The 19,254-nt window shown below is 42.5% G+C and overlaps 1 protein-coding gene across 2 annotated transcripts in view; it reads left to right on the forward strand.

Moving 5' to 3' along the window:
- The window catches only part of adka (adenosine kinase a), a 154,589-nt gene that overhangs the window by 70,108 nt on the left and 65,227 nt on the right, over positions 1-19,254 (forward strand). For both annotated transcript variants that reach the window (XM_053621555.1, XM_053621556.1), the window contains exons 5-6: positions 10,864-11,036; positions 14,507-14,615. In XM_053621555.1, coding sequence (XP_053477530.1) covers positions 10,864-11,036; positions 14,507-14,615 — 282 coding nt within the window. The remainder of the gene's footprint in view (positions 1-10,863; positions 11,037-14,506; positions 14,616-19,254) is intronic.

The following is a 19,254-nucleotide window of genomic DNA, read 5'->3' on the forward strand; positions in this document are numbered from 1 at the left end:
GTAGTCAACCTTGACCATCTCCTCTTCCAAGATAATTTCCTCAGATATGAAATCATTTCTTTCTTTCTGTACAAGCAACTAGCAGTATGTAAGATGTTCCATGGTGCATCTGAAAGCACTTTCAGGGGGAGGAAAAAAAAAGCGGTAATTTCTGGGCCACAGTGGTCCATTAAAAATTGCACTTGCACTTTGAGTATTGAACACAAATCAGATGAGAGCTTGTTAATGGCTAGACTGTAATAACATGATTTTTATTGTCTGCTTTTGACCACGATAGAGCCTAGTGAAAGAGGAAGGAAAAAAAGGCTTTATTCTCAGGATTAAGTCAAGTTATTATATTAGCAAATGTGTATTTGAATGGATCGTCCCTCACCATGTGTTGGATATATGTGATGTTTGTTTGTGTTGAATCGGTTGGGCCTGTTTATGTAGAAATCAGATTGTAGGTTAAAAACTCAATGCTGGACTCTATTTGCATTTTATTGACTTCCGATCAAAAGTCTCCGTCTTTCATACTGTTTCAGTATTATTGTGAAAGTCAAACAGTAGCTATAGATCGGAAGCTCTCAAGCGTACCATTATGTGATTACTGCTTTTGAGACCAGGCTGAGGCCCTTTTACACTTGTGTGTTTTTGTTTAAAACGTGTTTCCTCGTCCACATTGGTGTTCCTGCTGTGTTTCAGAAATGATTTCCGTCCACACTACACGACTGAATATGCATGTCACATGACCATTCATGCACACTGGGCATGCGCATACAAGTGTAAACAGGAAGTTGGTTGCTAGTCACCGGTATGCACAACAAACCGGCGTTCCATGTAGGACTTATGCCAATTGAAATGAGATTTGTTGGCGATGTCTCTAATCATAGCTTGCCTCTTGTGCATGTAGGCAGCTGCAGTATTATAAAATGCAGAATTTAACTGCACAATGGCTGCTAAGAATGACAACAAAGCCAGCAAAGCTTGCGGTTCAGTCTCCGTGTTGTTGTGTATAGGTTCAAGGTAGTGTAATGGTCATATGGTAGGGGCTTGATGAATCAGGGAAGGATGCACAATGATCCAGAAGAGTCAGTCAGGGGGTGAATGTGGGCGAAGCCACGCCTTCGTTTTCACAAGTCTTCGTTTTGGTCCGTTTACACTGAAACGCGAGCCCGGAGTTTTCAAACTAAAACGGGGTCTTCGGCACTTCCAAAAGTTTCCGTTTTCGAGGATCGAAAACACCGGAGTAGTGTAACTACAGGCGTAACTGTAGCTAAAGTTATGTGTTTTAAAACGGAAACGCACTAGTGTAAGCAGGGCCTGAGAAAGCTTGTCTGTAAAGGGTGGTATGCTATTTATTCTCTCAGGCCCTGTTCACACTAGTGCGTTTTTATCTTAAAACGCACCAACTTTTATGCTTTTTTCACATTTCAGTGTAAACGGACCAAAACGAAGGCGTGGATACCCACATTCTTAGCAGCCATTGTGCAGTTAAATTCTGCATTTTATAATACTGCAGCTGCCTACATGCGCAAGTGGCTACGATTAGACCAATAGGCAACAAATCTCATTTCATGCGGCGTAATCCCTACATGGGACAGCGCGTTGGAGTACCAACAACTTCCTGTTCACTCTTGTATGCACATGCCCAAAGTGCATGAATGGTCATGTGACGTGCGTATTCAGTCGTGTAGTGTGGACGGAAATCGTTTCCGAAACACAGCAGTGTGGACGAGGATCGTTTTCCTTTTAAAACGTCGTTTTAAACAGGGCCTCTGTCTTTTCCCATTAACCCCCCATTCTCTTTTATTACTAGTTGTAGCGAAAACGTACTAATGAACATTTGTGCGTGTTGAATGCTGTAGTACTGTTTTTATAGAACAGTAACTGCTTCTAACAGTGTTCCCTTAAACCCCCACCCCATGATGTCGCTGGTGTCAGATTTGCATATCTATGTGTGCATATGTGTACAAGTGTGCATGTGCCTGTGTGTATATACAGTATATTTATTTGTATGTGGGTTTTACTATTAACACTCTTGGCTGGAATAAGTGTTGATACTGCCTTATGTCTGAATATATATTCTCTGAAAATGCATTGCAAATTCTCAGGCTGGGTTGTTGTTGTTGTCCCCCTTTAGAAAAGATTTAATGACCGTCAATATCCTAGTAAGCATGTCTTGGGTAATGTATGGAATAGGAAGAAAATTTTGGCATCACCAGACATCAGAGACTTTCTTGGCTCAGATGATGTGTCTAGTACCTGCTATTTTCAAAACCAGAAATTGTTTGTTTGTGGTGCTTAAACTATAGTAACTGAATTTGTAGAAGCACCACTGCCCGTAACTGACGTAGTTGGCCTGTATTTCAGCCGAGCACTGTGCGTTCTCCATTTATCATCGAAAATGGCACACTCAGAGCTTGAATCTCTGTTTCATCACTCTCCCTCCATCTTAACAACAGCCAGAAAGAGAAAAGACTCCCTCCTCAGCAGAAACACTAACTGCACACACTGTGTGTACTTTAAGGCACCAGTTCAGACAGTGTGCTTTATGGTTTGGTAATGGCGCCCTTATTTTTCACAGTGCAGCACAGCTGTATCCATCAGCCCAGTGCGTATGAAGCTGAATGAGAGCTCTGGAGCTTTGGCGTAAGGAATCCTCCGTCGTAAATCGGACTCGCCGGGCCCGCTTATGTCTCAGACGGTCGTCTCAGCCTTCAGATATGAGCCTTAGTGCTCTCTGTTAAACCCCTACAGATGTTTGTAGAGCAGCGGGGGTTCGATGGACAGGGTGTAAGTGTTCCTTACAAGAGAGCCTTGTAATCGTATACACACAGCTGCCAGTTGTCCATTGTTGCCACTTATTCCAGGGTGTACACTTTACACCCACACACATTTTAAGCGATTTTCCACTGCAATATGGCACCTTATGGTCGCTAATCCGAATCCAGAACCCCTGCTCAAGTATATGTGCCCGTTTCCACTCGTATAGCAGTACCTGTGAATGACAGTGACCTAATTCCCCACATGACACCAGTGTTAACTGATAAACAGTAAAAGTAGAAACTATAGCAGAGCCGCAAGGTCCTAGTTTCTTTTTGCACAGCATTTGATGTTATGCGGATGCAGCCGAACATGCAACTTTCTGACGTTTCCATTACATTCATTGGCAATGTTATCAGTCACTGCTGAATATTGCTGTGCTGTACAGTATTAACAGTTTGCCAGTAAACAAAGTAATGACATGTAACATACAAATTTGGTACACTATTTAGTGCACCAGTATGTGGCATTACTGTTTTTCAAAATGGAAGTTGTCCAAATTGAGCATCGACTTGTGGGGATTCTATGGCAATTACTTTGACTATTTTATGGTCTGCACTATTTCTGGCACTCTTGGTACCCTAGCAATGGGTACCTAGTTCAGCACCAGTACTTGGGGCATTGTCATACTTGGCCTAAATACTTGAGTCTGCACTCAGTACCTATCCTGGGCCTGTTTGGGGGAGGGGCTCATAATCGCAGGTTTGTGTTCACATAGAAGAAACTCCTCCGCTAACCATAACAACGTTTCCCCCACCATCATGAAACATAAACCAGTCATGTTGCTCTGCAAGCACTGCTCCTCTGGACTGCTCCTGGTCTCAAAAACAGCTTTTATACTTCACCAGATGTACCGAACCTTTGAGACAAATGGCCCAGGGTCCAGAAAAAAAAACACAAGTATGAAAGTGACCTTTGTGATGGCGAAATGTAGCCTCGTGGATTTGTTTCTACACCATACCACACTGTTTGGTTTTACAAAACAAAAAAACAAAAGAGCGATTTGGTTTCACGTTATGTTACCTTGCCTTAGAAACATCTCCTTCAGTGGCTACAGCTACCTAAATGTCAGTCAGACTCCAGACATTAAGACTTAATTCTGTACCATTATGCATTATTGTAATTGGAGAGCTCATCTTGTGCTTGTCATACTGTCTGGAATAATGTAGTCTTTAAATATCCAGTCTTGTTATTACCGGTTTCCCTGAAGCACTTTAACATTATTGGTGTGGCTTTGCATGCTTTAGAAGCCGTAGGCCTTTTTTTAAAATTATTATTATTTACCTCCAGCTTCAGGATAATTAAGAAATGTCCATATGTAGGGTATTACAAAGCTGAAAGCTTTTTTTTTCATGTTGGTAAAACATAAAACTCAAGGCCAGGGTTTGCATTGATGCAAGGGACATGTACAGTATTTCGATTTATTTAAAAGGATGGGGGGGGGGGGTAATTATTTTTATTTTTTATTTTTTAATAAACTTGTCATCTTCACCCCCCTCCCTGACACACACATTCCTGTCAGACTGTGAGTGGTGTAAAACAGGATTTGGTTGCTTTGGTAGCACTTTGAGGTCAGGGGTCACTCAGCAGTAGTGTGGAAATAGTGCTGGGGGTCAACTCCTGCCTGCTGGCTCAGAAAAAAAAACTCTTTCATTCACCAAAGAGGATGGGGAGCAATTTAAGTCCATAAAAAACCCCCCACAAAAGAACCAGTAGCAGAGCAATGAACAGCTTCAGGCAGAGTTTATTAACGTGTTGTGAATGATTGTGCTTCTGGATAAGTTTAGAGCGCTTGGGAAGGACAAACACTGGCTCTGTCATCCTGTCGTGTTTGACCTGTCAATACAGCTGTACAATAAGACCTTTTCAAAGCATTTGTTTGCTCCTAGTTTTAGTGATGAGTATAGATTTGCACCAGTTTGATTTAACTCTGTTCTACCTGCTGCCTCCCCCCATTTACCCCTTCTAACATTCTGTCACTGCCACTTACACTCAATCTTGTTTGATTATTTTAATTTCTCACCTTCTGTCACACCTTACTCTCTCCTCCCCTCGTTCTCTCACACTCGTTCTCTCACTCTTTGCGTTCTCTTTCTTCCTCTGCCCCATGTGTACTCTGTTTCAGGCTGCCAGTGATCCTTTCCCTATGGGTGTTTGACATGTACTGAAGATCAAAGCGAAATGTCAATTCCTTGGTCTGGGAGAAAACCAATTCACCTACAACTCTGCTTTGACTAAGAGTGGCCTCTCTCTCTCTTGCTCGCTCTCTCTCTCTTTCTTTTTTACCAAGATGAGGGGAAGCACAGCTGTGCTCCCTCCCTATTCGGGTCACACGACCCCACCCCACACACACACACACACACACACACACACACACACACACACACACACACACACACATGCTGATTACACCCCCTCCCATCATCTCTCCGCAGACAGGATTAGCTTGGCCGTGCCGGACCAGGGAGCGCCAAGCACCCTTTTACAACTTGATAAACTCTGGCCATAAATTGGATGCTGGGTTTCACAGCCACTGCCTCACATATTAACAAGAGATTGAGAGACAGTCTAGACAGTCTGATTCAGTCCATGCTTATGGGGTGTCGAAGTGCTGGTGGCCCTCATAGGATGGCCAGCTGATGGGCAGAAAGAGACCGCCGGCATTGTATCCCAACCTCAGCAACATAGCCTTGTTTTCCCCAGTGCTGAACAACAGCGGTCTATACTGTGTGTTTAACAGTAAAAGCAAGTTTAAACCTCTCCGATGAAGCCTTGATGTGGCCCCATCTGAGAGGTTACACTGGGCGAGGGGGGGCGAGTCTACCAGAGCCTTGCTGCATTGAGCCGATGTCACGGCAGATAGAGGCAGGCACTTTGCTCTGTCTTTGTGTGAAAGAGACGCCGGATGGTGTAATTTAGTCCGTGTTACTGCTGTTCAGGATGGACTAGTGGCTGTAATCGGACCTCGTCCCCTCCTCCTCTTGTCCCTGTTTGAAACGTGACACTGTGTTCTCACTAGAGGCTGTGAGGGGGAAGTGGCATTCTCGGCTAAAGGCCTTGCACTTCCTGCACAGGGGAAAGTGTCCGCACAGTCTCGTCTCTCAGCTGTTTTTGTGTGTCCTCTGCTGGCAGGATTCAATTGCTCCTGACCTCCTAGTGTCACCCAGTAGCCTTATGGGGCGAAAACACATTCTCATCTGCTTGGTCCCTCTCCCCTTTGCTGCCTACACTCAGAGAAAATTAGATGGTGCTGAAATGGATAGGATTATAGTGAAGCGTGGCAGTGTGTTATTTAGTTCCCTGTGCCATAGATGAAACGGGAAGGTGCGTGACGAGAAGAGTACATGTTGTGGAAGTGTGATGAAGATGCTTGAGATACCTTGCTCACTTCCTCTAGGGGAAGGAAGTGTGTTTGGGTAGATCCTAAGGAAGAGGAGGGAGAAGGTCAGTGACAGGCATGGGGGGGGACAACAGACATCCACTGTAGGGATTGTAAAAAAACAAGAGAAATTGGGCAGATGTTTTGCTCTGTAGGGTGGGTTGAAAACTGAAAGCAGTCCAAAGCGTGATATCTTGTTGGGAAGCCGAGACTTGAACCCTACAGTGATGAGTGATTTTAATACAATCAGGCAGTGCTCGTCACTGTCGTCCACCCCACCTCAGTGACAGTTCTCTCTCTCCCTCTCCATATCTCCCTCCCTCCTGAGCTTTGGTGCCAGGCTGGCAGCTTCTGATGGGCAGACGGCGAGTTGTCTTCATTATAATGCCTTTATTTATTCATGTGTCTGTGGCCAGTGACAGCCGAGTCTATGCTAGTCTGTACTTTCTGCCTGCGTCCTCAGAGATGAGTCACATTCATCACCCACTCTCTCTGTCTTTCTCCCACTCGCTGTCTGTATTGTCCTCTAGTCAAGTGCTACTTTTGCTTAGCTTCAAAAAAAAAAAAAAAAAAGCTCTGAAAAATACAGAAGACTCATCAGTCAAATCTGATGGTTTGTGTCAGCACTGTGAGGACCGAGTGAAAAACATCAGTTTTCTGCACTGAAATTGTTCAGCTCGTACTGCTGATAGGCAGCTTAGCTCATACAGACGGAAGAGTGCCAGATTGCTCACGGCCACTTTCATGCGGCAGCCACTGGCCTGCTACTTTTGCTCTATAAATAGCAGGCTGCAGTTTTGCGAGGTTGATAAGCCCGTAATTGGAGATTTAGCAATCAGGTTGCAGAGGGGCTTTTAATACTGAATCATGGCCCAAGAGCTTTTCAGGTTAAAGAATGTTCACGATCGCTTTTTAAGACGTGTGTTCACGAAGCTAAATGCAATTAGATTATAATGGTGTGAACAGCAAATTATACTAATCTCACTATTACTCACCAGACTGCTGAGGCACTCTTATCATGTATTGTGTTCCAACCACCTTATTTGCAGCACTTGAAGCATGTCTGTGATGTGATTTTCATTGTTGTTGAGATTGTGGTTCTAGGATTATGATTCAGAGTCTTATCCTGAGCAGAAACAGTGCCCTTTTTTAGCAGTATCAGTGAAGCGAAATTTAGATTTATATTGAGCATGTTAAAATGAATTCTCAGTAAATGGTGCATAACCAGTGTGGCTTGACTGTTTTGGACATCCTCTTACCCCATGCTGGGGTCCTACAGTTTCGCTGTCCAATGCAGCAGCAGTATAGAGGGTTAAAGACGGTTGCTTTATAGGTAATCCAAATCTAGAATTCTCTGAACCCGTGTCCTTTTCCCACCACAACAAATGTGAAGGTTAGAGTAGTTTTCTGGAGGTTGTAGAGTGGGGACATCTTTTCCTAAATGATGCTACTCCTTGGTTCATACTCTTAGTATCCTGGCAGTAAGGGTGGCAACACTTGGTTAATGTCACTCGGCAGTTGACGTGACTATTTTCGCTTTCTTTTATTACCGTACCAGTGCTTAACACACTACTGTGGGGGGGGGGACCACTTAATTTTTTTTATTTTTTTAAAGAAAAGCTAGCTGATCGCTTCTGTGACTCCAATTTTTTTCCTAATTACACACTACACGACTTTTAAAATCTCAATCATAAATGCTTGACAATGTCAACACACCTCTGAAATCCATGTCAGTGGGTGGATTGGCTACATTCAGTTGCCCCTGGGTGTAGATAAACTCCGGGACAGGGTGTATTCATGCCTCGCACCCGCTGTTCCTGGTATAGGCTTCGGATCCACTGCGATCCTGATCTGAATAAAGCAGTCACTGAAAAAGAATGAATAAATTAAATTATTGACTGCCTAACTATGGCCCAATTATCCCCTGATTCTTCTTTTCTCAAATAAACTGCATGATGCTTTCTGTCTACTGGTGCCAACATGGCATAATTGGGCATGTATGAGTATTCAAGTAATTTAATTAAAAGTAAGCAGTATCTCATTACCCAAGTTATGTACTGCCAAAAACTGCTTAACAAGATGCCACCCACAGAACTTTGGTGTGTCGACATTTCAAGAAATTTTTTACACCAGCGCCACCCCCCCCCTCCCTCCCGCCCTCCACTTCTGAAAGAAACACTCCAGTGGTTTCTCACCTCTCAAGCAAACTGTGTGGGAGTGTATGTTCTCTCTGCTTCTCTGCATGCAGCCGCGTTTGGCTAGACCACTGCTCGATGTTCATGGCCAGGGGGAGCAACACAGCAGGAGCTGCCCACTGCCTAATTTCCACTCTTCATGCCCCTGCGTAATGAAGCACCCCTCATACCCGTTTGCTGCTGCTGCTGGGTAATTGGGATGAGACTGAGTGTGTGTGTGCCCTCACCCAGTGTGGCTCGACCTCCTGACGACCCTTCAGAATGCTTTTTTGTCTTAATGGGAGTATCATCTTTTATTTAGATCTCCATTTGAAAGTAATTGTCAGCAGGAGGGGTTTATTAAAGGAGATGGAGATTAATAGACTGGCGGCTCTGCTGTAGATGACTTCATTTGATTGACTGTAACTGTATGTAAATGTGTGAGGGGTTTTTTTTTTTTTTTTTTTTTTTTGGACTGACTGACTGATTTGAATCTATGATCTATGAATCTGACTCACCAGCTTAAGATAACACTGTGATCTCTGTTTTGTGTTCTCTGAAAGTGTGATTGGATGAGGGTTCAGTTAGCTAGACCGGAGTAAGCATGAAGCATGCAGGATGCTTTTCTGTAGGATTACTGACACCTAAATTGTAGTGGGGTGGGCAGTTGTTTTTTTTTTATTATTCTGGTGAATCCTTTAAGGCAGAGGTCATCAAATGGTGGACCGCCGTCTGGATGTGTATCCAAAGAAAAGTATTTCATTGGGTTCGAACCGTGCAGCTTGTTATGACAACGTTGACATAATGACGTGAAAACGGACTGTTTAAAGACAGTTGGACAACGGCGTGTGTATTTGTTCGTCATTTCAAGTTCAAAAGAGACTTCGCATCTGTCCGTTGCACTTGTCATTAGCGGTAACATGAAACGACATATCAGCTTGGTATGTCTTTATTTATAGATGTGAGATAAACACTAATGGCTAAGCATTAAAAGGTTGCTGTTGTCACCGTACAGTCATTTTAATTGCTCACCCAGACGTTCGTAAACATGGCCTTCACAGATTTCAGTTTGCATACCCCTGCTTTAAGGCATGAGAATAAGTACCGGGACAAAAAATGACACGAATCTCAAGTGAACGTTGAGGTGTGTGCGATTTATATCGCACACACACATTTATCAAATCATCATCTTGTAGGTAAACAAGTGGTACGGTCTGGAAGTGTTTGGTAGCTGCGGTGAACAACTGAGGTGACCTTGGGGCTTGAGAACTACCACAGGGACGTTCGTTATGCGTCAAATCAAGCTGCGCGTTTGTTTTCGAAATGAAAAAAAATTGACTGCAGGCAGTTGCACATACTGTATGCTAGATTGTGCTCTTGTGGATGGTACATCTTTGGTATTATGAAGACGGAAAACAACCCCAGCAAACCAATGAAGAAAAGGTCTGAACCATTGCTTGCTACCGTATTTGTCATGTTCTCTAACCTGCGAATATATGGCACCGGTTCCGATTCTTGTTTTGCTGTATTTATTTGCGCAGTGGTTAAACACTGTCGTGGTGATTAGAGGTGTAAGTTTCTCCCACTGAATACGGTTATCTAGTGTGAATGATGAATTTCTCATGTATGCAGGTCATCCGTGCCAGCGGGAGCGTCTCGTTCACAAGGGGCCCCATCAACAACCATCGCAAGGTTGCAGTTAAACAAGCAAGCGTAGCATTGTGTACGGCAATAAATCATCTGCACGTAAAGCCCAGAGCACTAAAACTGTAGAACGTCTGGTATACTATCTCTATAAAAATGGCACTCGGCATTTGTGTCTGCTTAGGCAGTTCTACATTTAATCTAGTTTTGCACAGGTATGTGCTTCTGACTCCTACACAGCTGTCAACTCCTTCATTTTCCTTTATGTACCTGCTCTCTGTCAGTCATAATATCTTTCTCCGAAGCAGCCCTGTCTTTTTTTTTTTTTTTTTTTTTTAAAGCACATGCCCACTCACACAGCCTTTCCTCGAAGAACACCTGTCATTTCAATAAACAAGCTTGTTTCCAAAGATGGCATGAGCCTTAAATACACCAGGTCTCTTGGGATAAAATCAAAATTACTGAGATAGCAATGACTCATTCAGTCATGTTCTGTCCTAAGGAGCTTTTTAAGGTCTTTGTCCTTTTTCAGTCTTTTTTTCCCCTCCCCTCTTCAGGCTACTATTATTTCCTGTTTGTGTTGCTTATTCACCCTCTTGTCGGTATAGTCCTTTAGTGGTAATCTCTGTAGTGCAGTGCCATTGATTTTCCAGGAATTGTTCCCCTCAGCATAGAAAATTTTCCAGATGAGTGAAGTGCTATTTCTAGCCCAAACATCATTCCAGCCCTGCCTCATCAAAATCTTTTCATATTCAGAACGCGAAAGAATTCGGACATCTGGGTTTGCATTGCTCAGTATTTACAATGCCGTCTGTTTTGTGTGTGTTTTTTTTTTTTGTTTGTTTGTTTTTTTTTGTTTAGTGGATGATCCAGGAGCCCCACAAAGTGGCCACGTTCTTCGGCTGCATCGGCAAAGACGAGTTTGGAAAGATCCTGAAGCAGAAGGCAGAAGAGTGCCATGTTGATGCCCATTACTACGAGCAGAGCGAGGAACCGACAGGGACCTGTGCCGCCTGCATCACTGGAGACAACAGGTCAGTTACCCTCTTTCCTCAGGAGAAAGCCTTTATCGCTTCCTCAGGATAACACACACTCATGTACACACACACTCGCATGCCTCACTGAACACTAGAACTCACTGTTCTCTCACTGGCTGTTCTACTCCTTTCCTGCAGAGCTCCTTATTTATTTATCTAGCAGGGTTAGATCAGCACCAAGCTATTTTGATTGACTGCTAGACTTGGCACTGAAGGGTGCCAGATTCCATGACTGGCCTGATGCATGAGGCAGGCAGAACACATTACGTGCCACCTAAGCATTTGATATTGGCAGGTTGTTTCCAACTTTTAAAGGCTATAAAATTGGATAAACATTTACAGCCGACTGTGGCATCTCCCTCAGGCTTCTATTCCCTGGAGAAGCGCAGATACCATCAACTTGATGATAAACAAGCGCTCAAGACTGATGCTGCTGTTAATTCTTTCCTTACTATGAGAGAACAAGGACCAAATAAAGCAGATAATAAATGGATACCTTTTCCGAGACCCCAGTGTCACTGATATACGATAAATAATACATGCTCCCTCACTAGCGTGAGATGATTATTCATCTGCTGCCAGAAGCTGTGTTTTTACTCCGTGTTAATGCAAAATCAAAAGGAAAGTTAAAGGCAATGGAGAAACATCAAATCAAACGTGTTTTGAAAGGGTATAGCGGGCTACGTGTAATTAATTCATCTCCAGCATGCATAGCATGGTCATGTTTCTCTCAGGAAGAATCTCAAATGGTGTTCTATTGGTCATGTAGTGCAATTCTACCACTGCAAGCTGCCACTGTTGGGCCCTTGAGCAAGGCCCTTAACCCTCAACTGCTCAGATGTATAAATGAGATAAATGTAAGTCGCTCTGGATAAGGGCATCTGCCAAACGCCATAAATGGAATGAAACGTAATTCTATAATGCCATTGTTATACCCTAAGCAGTAAGCATATATAGAGAATAGGATTCATCTCAACTGTGTGAAGATAGAGGATGTTTGAAGAAATGTATAATCAAGTTCAATATCCGCAACAAGAAGTCCCTCCAGGATTTAGCGATTTTTGCGATCACAGAAATTAGCACACGTATTGAAATTATATCACTAATATTTGAATATTAAATAGTTCAAAATGATTGAGAGTTGAATTCACTGTTTAAAGTGATTTATCAGAGCTAAAGCTAAGCTTGCAATTTAATTGGCTGTCCAACTTCCTCTGTACGCACACCTTCATGTTTCGGTTTCCCCAGTGAACTTTTTGCAGGTATAGTTACTGGTTTGGAAACAAGTTCTTGGCACGCTGTCTTTAAAAGTTAAGTTTGTTTGTTTGTTTGTTTGTTTTCAAGTAAGCACGATGCTCTCACAAGTTTGCCAACAGGCTATGGGCGAAGTCCGAGTTAGAGTTCTGGTTTCCCGGACTAGACCTAGCTTTTATGCACAGGTTTCTTTTCAACACGTTTTAGTACCATTGCCAATTTTTACATTTTATATTAGCATTTATGTACAAGTCTATGTAGTTTATGCAAGTTTAATTATAACATTTTGTGCATCACTAGTGTAGAATCTTTCCTCTCAGGTTATTTTAATTATCTACAGATGCCATGAATGTAATCACAAGATGAAACTGAAACAGTCATGAGCTCTTAGCACATACTTCCTGTGGTTAAAATGTTTGAGACACATGCAACCAGGAAATGTAACTTATTTAAATGTAATTGGACGTTTGGATAGAAGACTCAGCTGTTAGCTAATAACTGAACTACTTGTACTATTTTTTGCTCTGTACATACCTTTGCAACATTTACACTGTTAATAATAATAATAATATTTAACTGTTCATTCTGCGCTTGTAATATATTCTAATTTTCTTTAGTGTGCTAAAGTCCAATAGCAGTGTCATTCCTAGCTGTTTGCTCTTTCCTAAAATGCAAGTCTCATGATTTGTCTGTAGCTTGTGGATCTGTAGCTCGTCTCCACTCCTTTCCATGTGGTTGAGTGTGCTGCTGGAAAATTCTGGAAGTGTATCTGTTAACCCTAGCTGTGATGAGTGGACGCATGTAGCGCCGGGCAGTGCTGTAGGGCCGAAGATCAGGCTTCAGAGCAGATGACGAAGAGGAGGGGTAGGAGAGTCCTCTTTGTTTTTCAGCCATCATGGTGTGAATCAGCCAGAGATGTTCTTAATGGGAGCTAGTTTGAAGTGTGCAGACTTATAGAGCTGTCAGCTATAGCCTTATGAGATTACTCATTACTGCCTCACCTGTCAGAGCAGTCTCTTTCATTACAGGAAGCTGCAGAGGTCACCACACACACGCACGCACACATACACACACATTCCTGTAGCTTAAAAACTGAGAAGGCGTTTTAGCTTTTATCAGTACAGTATAGAGCACCTGCGTGCTGCAGAACTGCAATCAGAGAACAGAACTAGCTGGAAGTTGGGTTAGAAGGGGTCTGTTCTGGGTTCAGGTTGGCTTCTGTGCAAAGGGAGAAATCAGGCATGGATCCTGTTGATCCTTTAATCAGTTGATCTTGGTCCTCAGTCGACTATCTAATGACTATCCTGCCATTTTGTGGATAAGTTTGGACACCCTGGGTTTAAAGTGATGCCATACATAGAATCTTGCATAGAAGGGTTCCCCCATAGCAGCAACCAAAGAACCCTTAATGTTTCTAGGTTTAAGAAAAAAACAAGTACATTTTTGGATTTGGATTTTTGTTGGTGCCTAGTCAACTAACTTCCTCCTATTAATTTGATCATTATCTTCCGGGAGCTTTTCCTTGGAAAATGTCTTGATTTGGCTCTTTTTCTGGCTTTGCTCTAAAGAACTCTTTCTAGCACCTTTACTTGTAAGGAGGCACCTTTTTAAAGTGCAGGACTACTGTTCTATTGACTTTGTGTGTGGATAGTACTGGCACTTTTTCTACAGGTAATGAAAGTTCAGAATAGCGGCTAGCCCCCCTGGGGACTGCTTCCTCCCGCTAACAAGTGAATAATGAGAGCGGTGGCTTTTCAAACTGGAATTAGATGTTTTGGTTGATGCGAGGACCACCAGGAGGTTAATGGAGAAACAGTCGTCCCGATGGACCCGTACATTTTCTCTGCATTATTGATTTGTTTTTTCATTTATTTACGGGAAAGGTCTGGTAAGGCATTTGCAGAGGGTGGAAAAAGTGGTGTGGGGTTATTTAATTCTGGCATCGAGCACCTGTATTCTAAAGCAGCGTCCATATGTCAGCCTTTAGCTGTATGGAATGGTTATTCATTTAAGAAGGCAAATGTGACTGTTGGGAAGAAATGAATCTTTTAAACGTGTCGTTGCAGGTCCGCTAACATAAAGGTTAATATGTAATGTATCCTTGTTTGATGGACAGTGATGGTAATTATATAATGAAAGCTATTTATTGATATGGAGTGCTTTTAGTGTGTAACTCTTGTTGGACTGAAATGAGTTTTCTTTCCTTCTTCCAGATCTCTTGTTGCTAATCTGGCAGCTGCCAACTGCTATAAGAAAGACAAACATCTGGACCTGGAGGAGAACTGGAAGCTGGTAGAAAAAGCAAAAGTCTACTATATTGCTGTAAGTAAACGTACATTCCTATATCTTTTAGAATTACTGAATTAATCGCTGTACTACACAACGAGGAGTCATTTAAAAATAATTCATTATCCAGTCCTTATTGACATGGTTTATTTATCTATGCTGGTGGCACACACTGGGAGAGAGAAAGAGAGAAAGCAGCAGAGATTGTGTATAAGTTGAGAGATAATGGGCCGGACAGTGGAGATGCTAGGTGTTATGCCAGCGCTTCTGTGCCAAATAGCTTCCACTGATCTCACCTCAGCAAGCAGATACGCTTCATTTCATGCCCTTAAAAGGGCACTCTGCAAATCTGTGTGATGCTGATAGGCTGTGTGCAGCCCTGAAGGGTGGGAGATACGAGTTTCCAAAAGTGCAATTGGTTTGGCTGAGGAAATTCAGCTTTCTGACCCATGAGAATGATGGGGTTCGAATGTGGGGTCATTCTGGTGCAAGACGATGCAGTCTCTGTGAAGGCTGCCGACTAGGCCGAGCGTTTTCATTTACAGGCCACGCTCTCCTCATGCCCCTTAAGAGCAGTGTGCGTGTGTGGTGTTGTAGGCAACTTATCAAGCAGCATCAGCTCCACCAGTCTGCCAAGCTGTTTCACTCCTGATTGAGGAGTTAACTGGCAGACGTGGTGCAAACTGTTGCTTGTAATCATCCGTAATCAAGGTTGGTGTGAAGCGCGTGACCCCATTACACTCCGACCTGTCAGTTAATGAGCCATTACAAACGTGATTGGGACAGCTCGGCATGCAGGTCAGTACTTGCTCTCGGCTTCATTCGCCAAGAGAGTTCCATCTGCGCCCCGTCGGACGTCCATTTGTGGATACCTCTAATAAAGGTATGTGATTAACCTCAACGCAGGAATCAGTCAATTTGGCAACCATTGTAATGTGACACTCTAATCATTTTCAACCCTGATTAACTGACTTTCATCGCGGTGCTGCTTACCGAATAGAGCCGGAGGCTACGATGAATAAAGAGAAGCGGAGCTGCATTGGTCTCTTTTGTGTTTCCTGCCTTGAATGGATGAAGTGGTGGTGTCCATGGGAAACTGTCCTGATGACACTGTCTGGGTTTGTCTCCTTTTGCTTCTGTGTGAGTCCTGTGTTGTTGTACAAGCCAAAGGGCAAAGGTGAAGCCTGTACACAGGAACGGTAATGGCGATGTATGAATGCATTTCAGAGACGAAACCGTGCAAAACTTTGGTGGCCATTGACCGGAATGAGACCTGGTACAATTCCTGTGAAACAGTCGGCAGGCTCATGTGGGAACAGAAGCTTGCACTTTGCTGGAAAAGAGGATGGCACCTTGAGTATATTCACCCTACGATGTATTGACACCTTCTATAGTAATGAAACGGAAGGAAAGTCAACAAAAAGGAGGAGCAGGAGAAATATCTGGAAATCAGTGCCATTCGGAAATAAGTGCTGCTTACCATTTCTTGCCAAAATAGAAACGTCTTTATCAAATCTTAGAGATGCACGATACTAAATTTCTCAGCCGATACCGATAAACGATTATTCAGAGTGGTAGTTCGCCCTTTTATGCCTTCTTTTAAATGAATAATAATTCATTCCACAATTCTGAAGGTAATCCAAATAAAAACTTTTTATTCTCTCCATTTTAACAAGTTGTTTCACAGTAACTGGTCTCAGAAACAGAAAACACATTACTCAAATTAACATTAGCACATGAAGTAAATTCTGAAGATTAAAGTAAGATTTCTTAGCTTATTGAATGTTATTAATTCATATTAACATTGACTGAATTCTAAAAAACCTCCCGTTAGTCTCACATTCACTCACCACAAACACAAGCATTTCTACTTCATCACTGAACATCAAACTGGTCATATATAATATCAACTTTTTATATATTAACATTAACTGGATATGAAATACACGACTCTACAGTTATATTTTTCTGTGTAATGTATACTTTTGTCAACTCTTCCTCATTTAAATCTTTCAACGGTGTACTGGCGCTTTAATTCAGCGCGAGCAGCACGGCAAAATAAAAAAAAGACTCGACGCCGAAACTGCTGCTTCACTGCTGCTCACTTCCGGTGTAAAATTTTAGCAGTGTAGAGATTACAGAGATTACAAACTGCAGTTTTGTCATCATTCCACACAAGAGACATCATCTTTACACACAGCATGAAATCCATGTGTTTTCCCGCCCTCTTTTGATTGACAGGATATATCAGTATATCAGGATATAATAGATCAGTATATCAGGATATAATATATCAGTATATCAGGATATAATATATCAGTATATCAGGATATAATATATCGACCTTGATCGTCATATATTTTTAAATGTTTTTAGCATGAGAAATTGCCTTTATTGGCTGATACATCAGTGCACCTCTATCAAATCTTCTCCAGGAATGTGGCGTAAACAAGGGAAAGAAGTAGAAACCTAGATTCAAGCAAATAATCATTGCCAGGAGGACTTTCATTGCAAACATGAATGGGTGTATCCTGGTATGAAGGACACAAAGTCTGGTAAAGATGCAGTATTCTGATAATGTCTGGGGTATCTAGTGTGAAGACAGATGCACAGTAGTGCTGTCCTGTGAGGAATGAGAGTCTTCCTTCTGACAATAAAGTGAGAGAGAGGGAGAGAGGGAACAGACACATTCCAATGTTTATTGAAAGCATTGTCCCCGTTTAGTCTTCTCTGGCTTTCCATTGGGCTTGTTAGACGGGGCTCTTGAAGGAGGGGGAATAGTTTTTGCTGCCGATGCCCAGCTCAGTTTGTCCACAGCTCAAATTTCAGCTGATATTGGAGCGCCGAGTGTCCCAGTGGGCCCGCTTGTTTTTCTTCTACAGGCCCAAACAAAGCTGTGATAGCAGCTTCTCCAGGTGCACTGCAGGTCTCTACTCTACTCTATAGACATGTTTAATGCATTTGACTTAGCTGTAGGCTCTCTCTCTCTCTCTCTCTCTCTCTCTCTCTCACATCGTTAGTCTCTCCCTCTGTCCCTTAATCAGAGACAAGGCTGTGAATTGATCATCCAGTCAGAGTTTTCATTAGTGAAGCACGTCCCCTTCCCTCAGCAGCAACATCACCTCCTCACCTCTTCTATCATTACTCGCCACCTTTAACCACAGTAGCATCAGTCAGTATTCACCTCAGAGTCATGTTCACCGCATCTGATCTGCTCCCTATGTTCTGCGTTAGCCCCTTTCCCTCTCTGCCTCCATTTTGGAAATGGATTCCCGCGTGAGGTCTCGGGTCAGGCTTAAATCCCTGTCGGTTTAATGGAGAATGAAAGCGGAGCAGGCTGGACAAATAAACGGGGTCTGTCTGTCAGAAGTCCTGAGTGTCTCTCTAAGAGGCTGTGTGGGTTATTCTGAAGCGGGGTTATGTAAGTGATTTCCTCTTGCGTGTAGCTGTCCCAGTCCCTGGCACCAGCCTGTCTGTCGACTCTCTCTCTCTCTCTCTCTCTAATATCTAGCTGTTAGCCGTATTGACCTTCACTTGCACTCTGCATCATTCCGCCCTCATCTCCTCTCTTAATGTTTGTTAGACAAAAACACTCCAGTGCTGAGTTTTACCCAATAGTTAATTATGACTCTAATGAGTTAAAGCTGTTTTGCTTGTTTCTTTGTATTTTTTCACATTACTGAAAATTGTTATGATTATCATAAATTAGAAGCTCTGGCCTGTACGGAAGAGAAGAGAAAATAAGGGATGATATAGTACCACTTTTCAGACCACATGTGAGAACCGTCCCAGAACTGTATCTTGGTCGAGTCACTTTGTGCGTTTCTGTTCATATAATGATACCTGTGAAGGTAGGAGTTGTTCTCTGGTGGTTGAAAGTGATGACATCATTTCCCACCCATCACTAATAATAACAGTAACAGTAACAGATAAGCTTCATGGTGTGATTTTTACCTTTCACCTGCCATTTTGTTTCATATGAAGAGACACCAAGAGGTTAAGAAGATTGTGTTTGTCCAATTAGTGATCTGTGATTTTATTAATTAATTTATTTATTTATTTATTTTAATTTGACTCATCAGTGCCTGTTGGGTATGGAAGCACAAAAGGACACACATAAATTTGAATGTTAAACACCATTGAATTAATAGCATGGAAATACGCTAGTTTGAAAACCAGACATTTTCACTTCCTGGAAATTGTATTTATATTCACGTCCATATTCAAATGGGTCTCTTCAATGTTAACAATCTCGGATACAATGACATAGTGTTCAGATGTTAAAAGAAAAAAAAATCAGATTCAAATCAATTTCAGTTAGCAACATTCACAAACCTACAAGTTAAGCATGCCGGCTACTCTGTGAAGAGCAAAGGCGGTCAAGCCAGGAACACAATGAACTGATGGCTACTGGCACTGATTAGCTAGCTATGTTTCCATCCAAGTTGCGATTTTAAGTAAAGCGTAAAATCGGAATAAATATTTGCAAAAGCAAATTCCATCCCAAGAGAACAAAATCGTTGCTTACAGGGAAACTTGCACATCTTGCGCGCTGGCATTTTTACTTTTCTGAGCCAGTTATCCAGTCACATGATTTGTTGAGGCAAAGTCACATGACTTTTTTTTTTTTTTGGATGCACAAAATTTTTTTCTGTAATTTATGGGCATGTCGACT

Source organism: Ictalurus furcatus, chromosome 3 (assembly GCF_023375685.1).
Source record: "Ictalurus furcatus strain D&B chromosome 3, Billie_1.0, whole genome shotgun sequence".
NCBI lineage: Eukaryota > Metazoa > Chordata > Actinopteri > Siluriformes > Ictaluridae > Ictalurus > Ictalurus furcatus.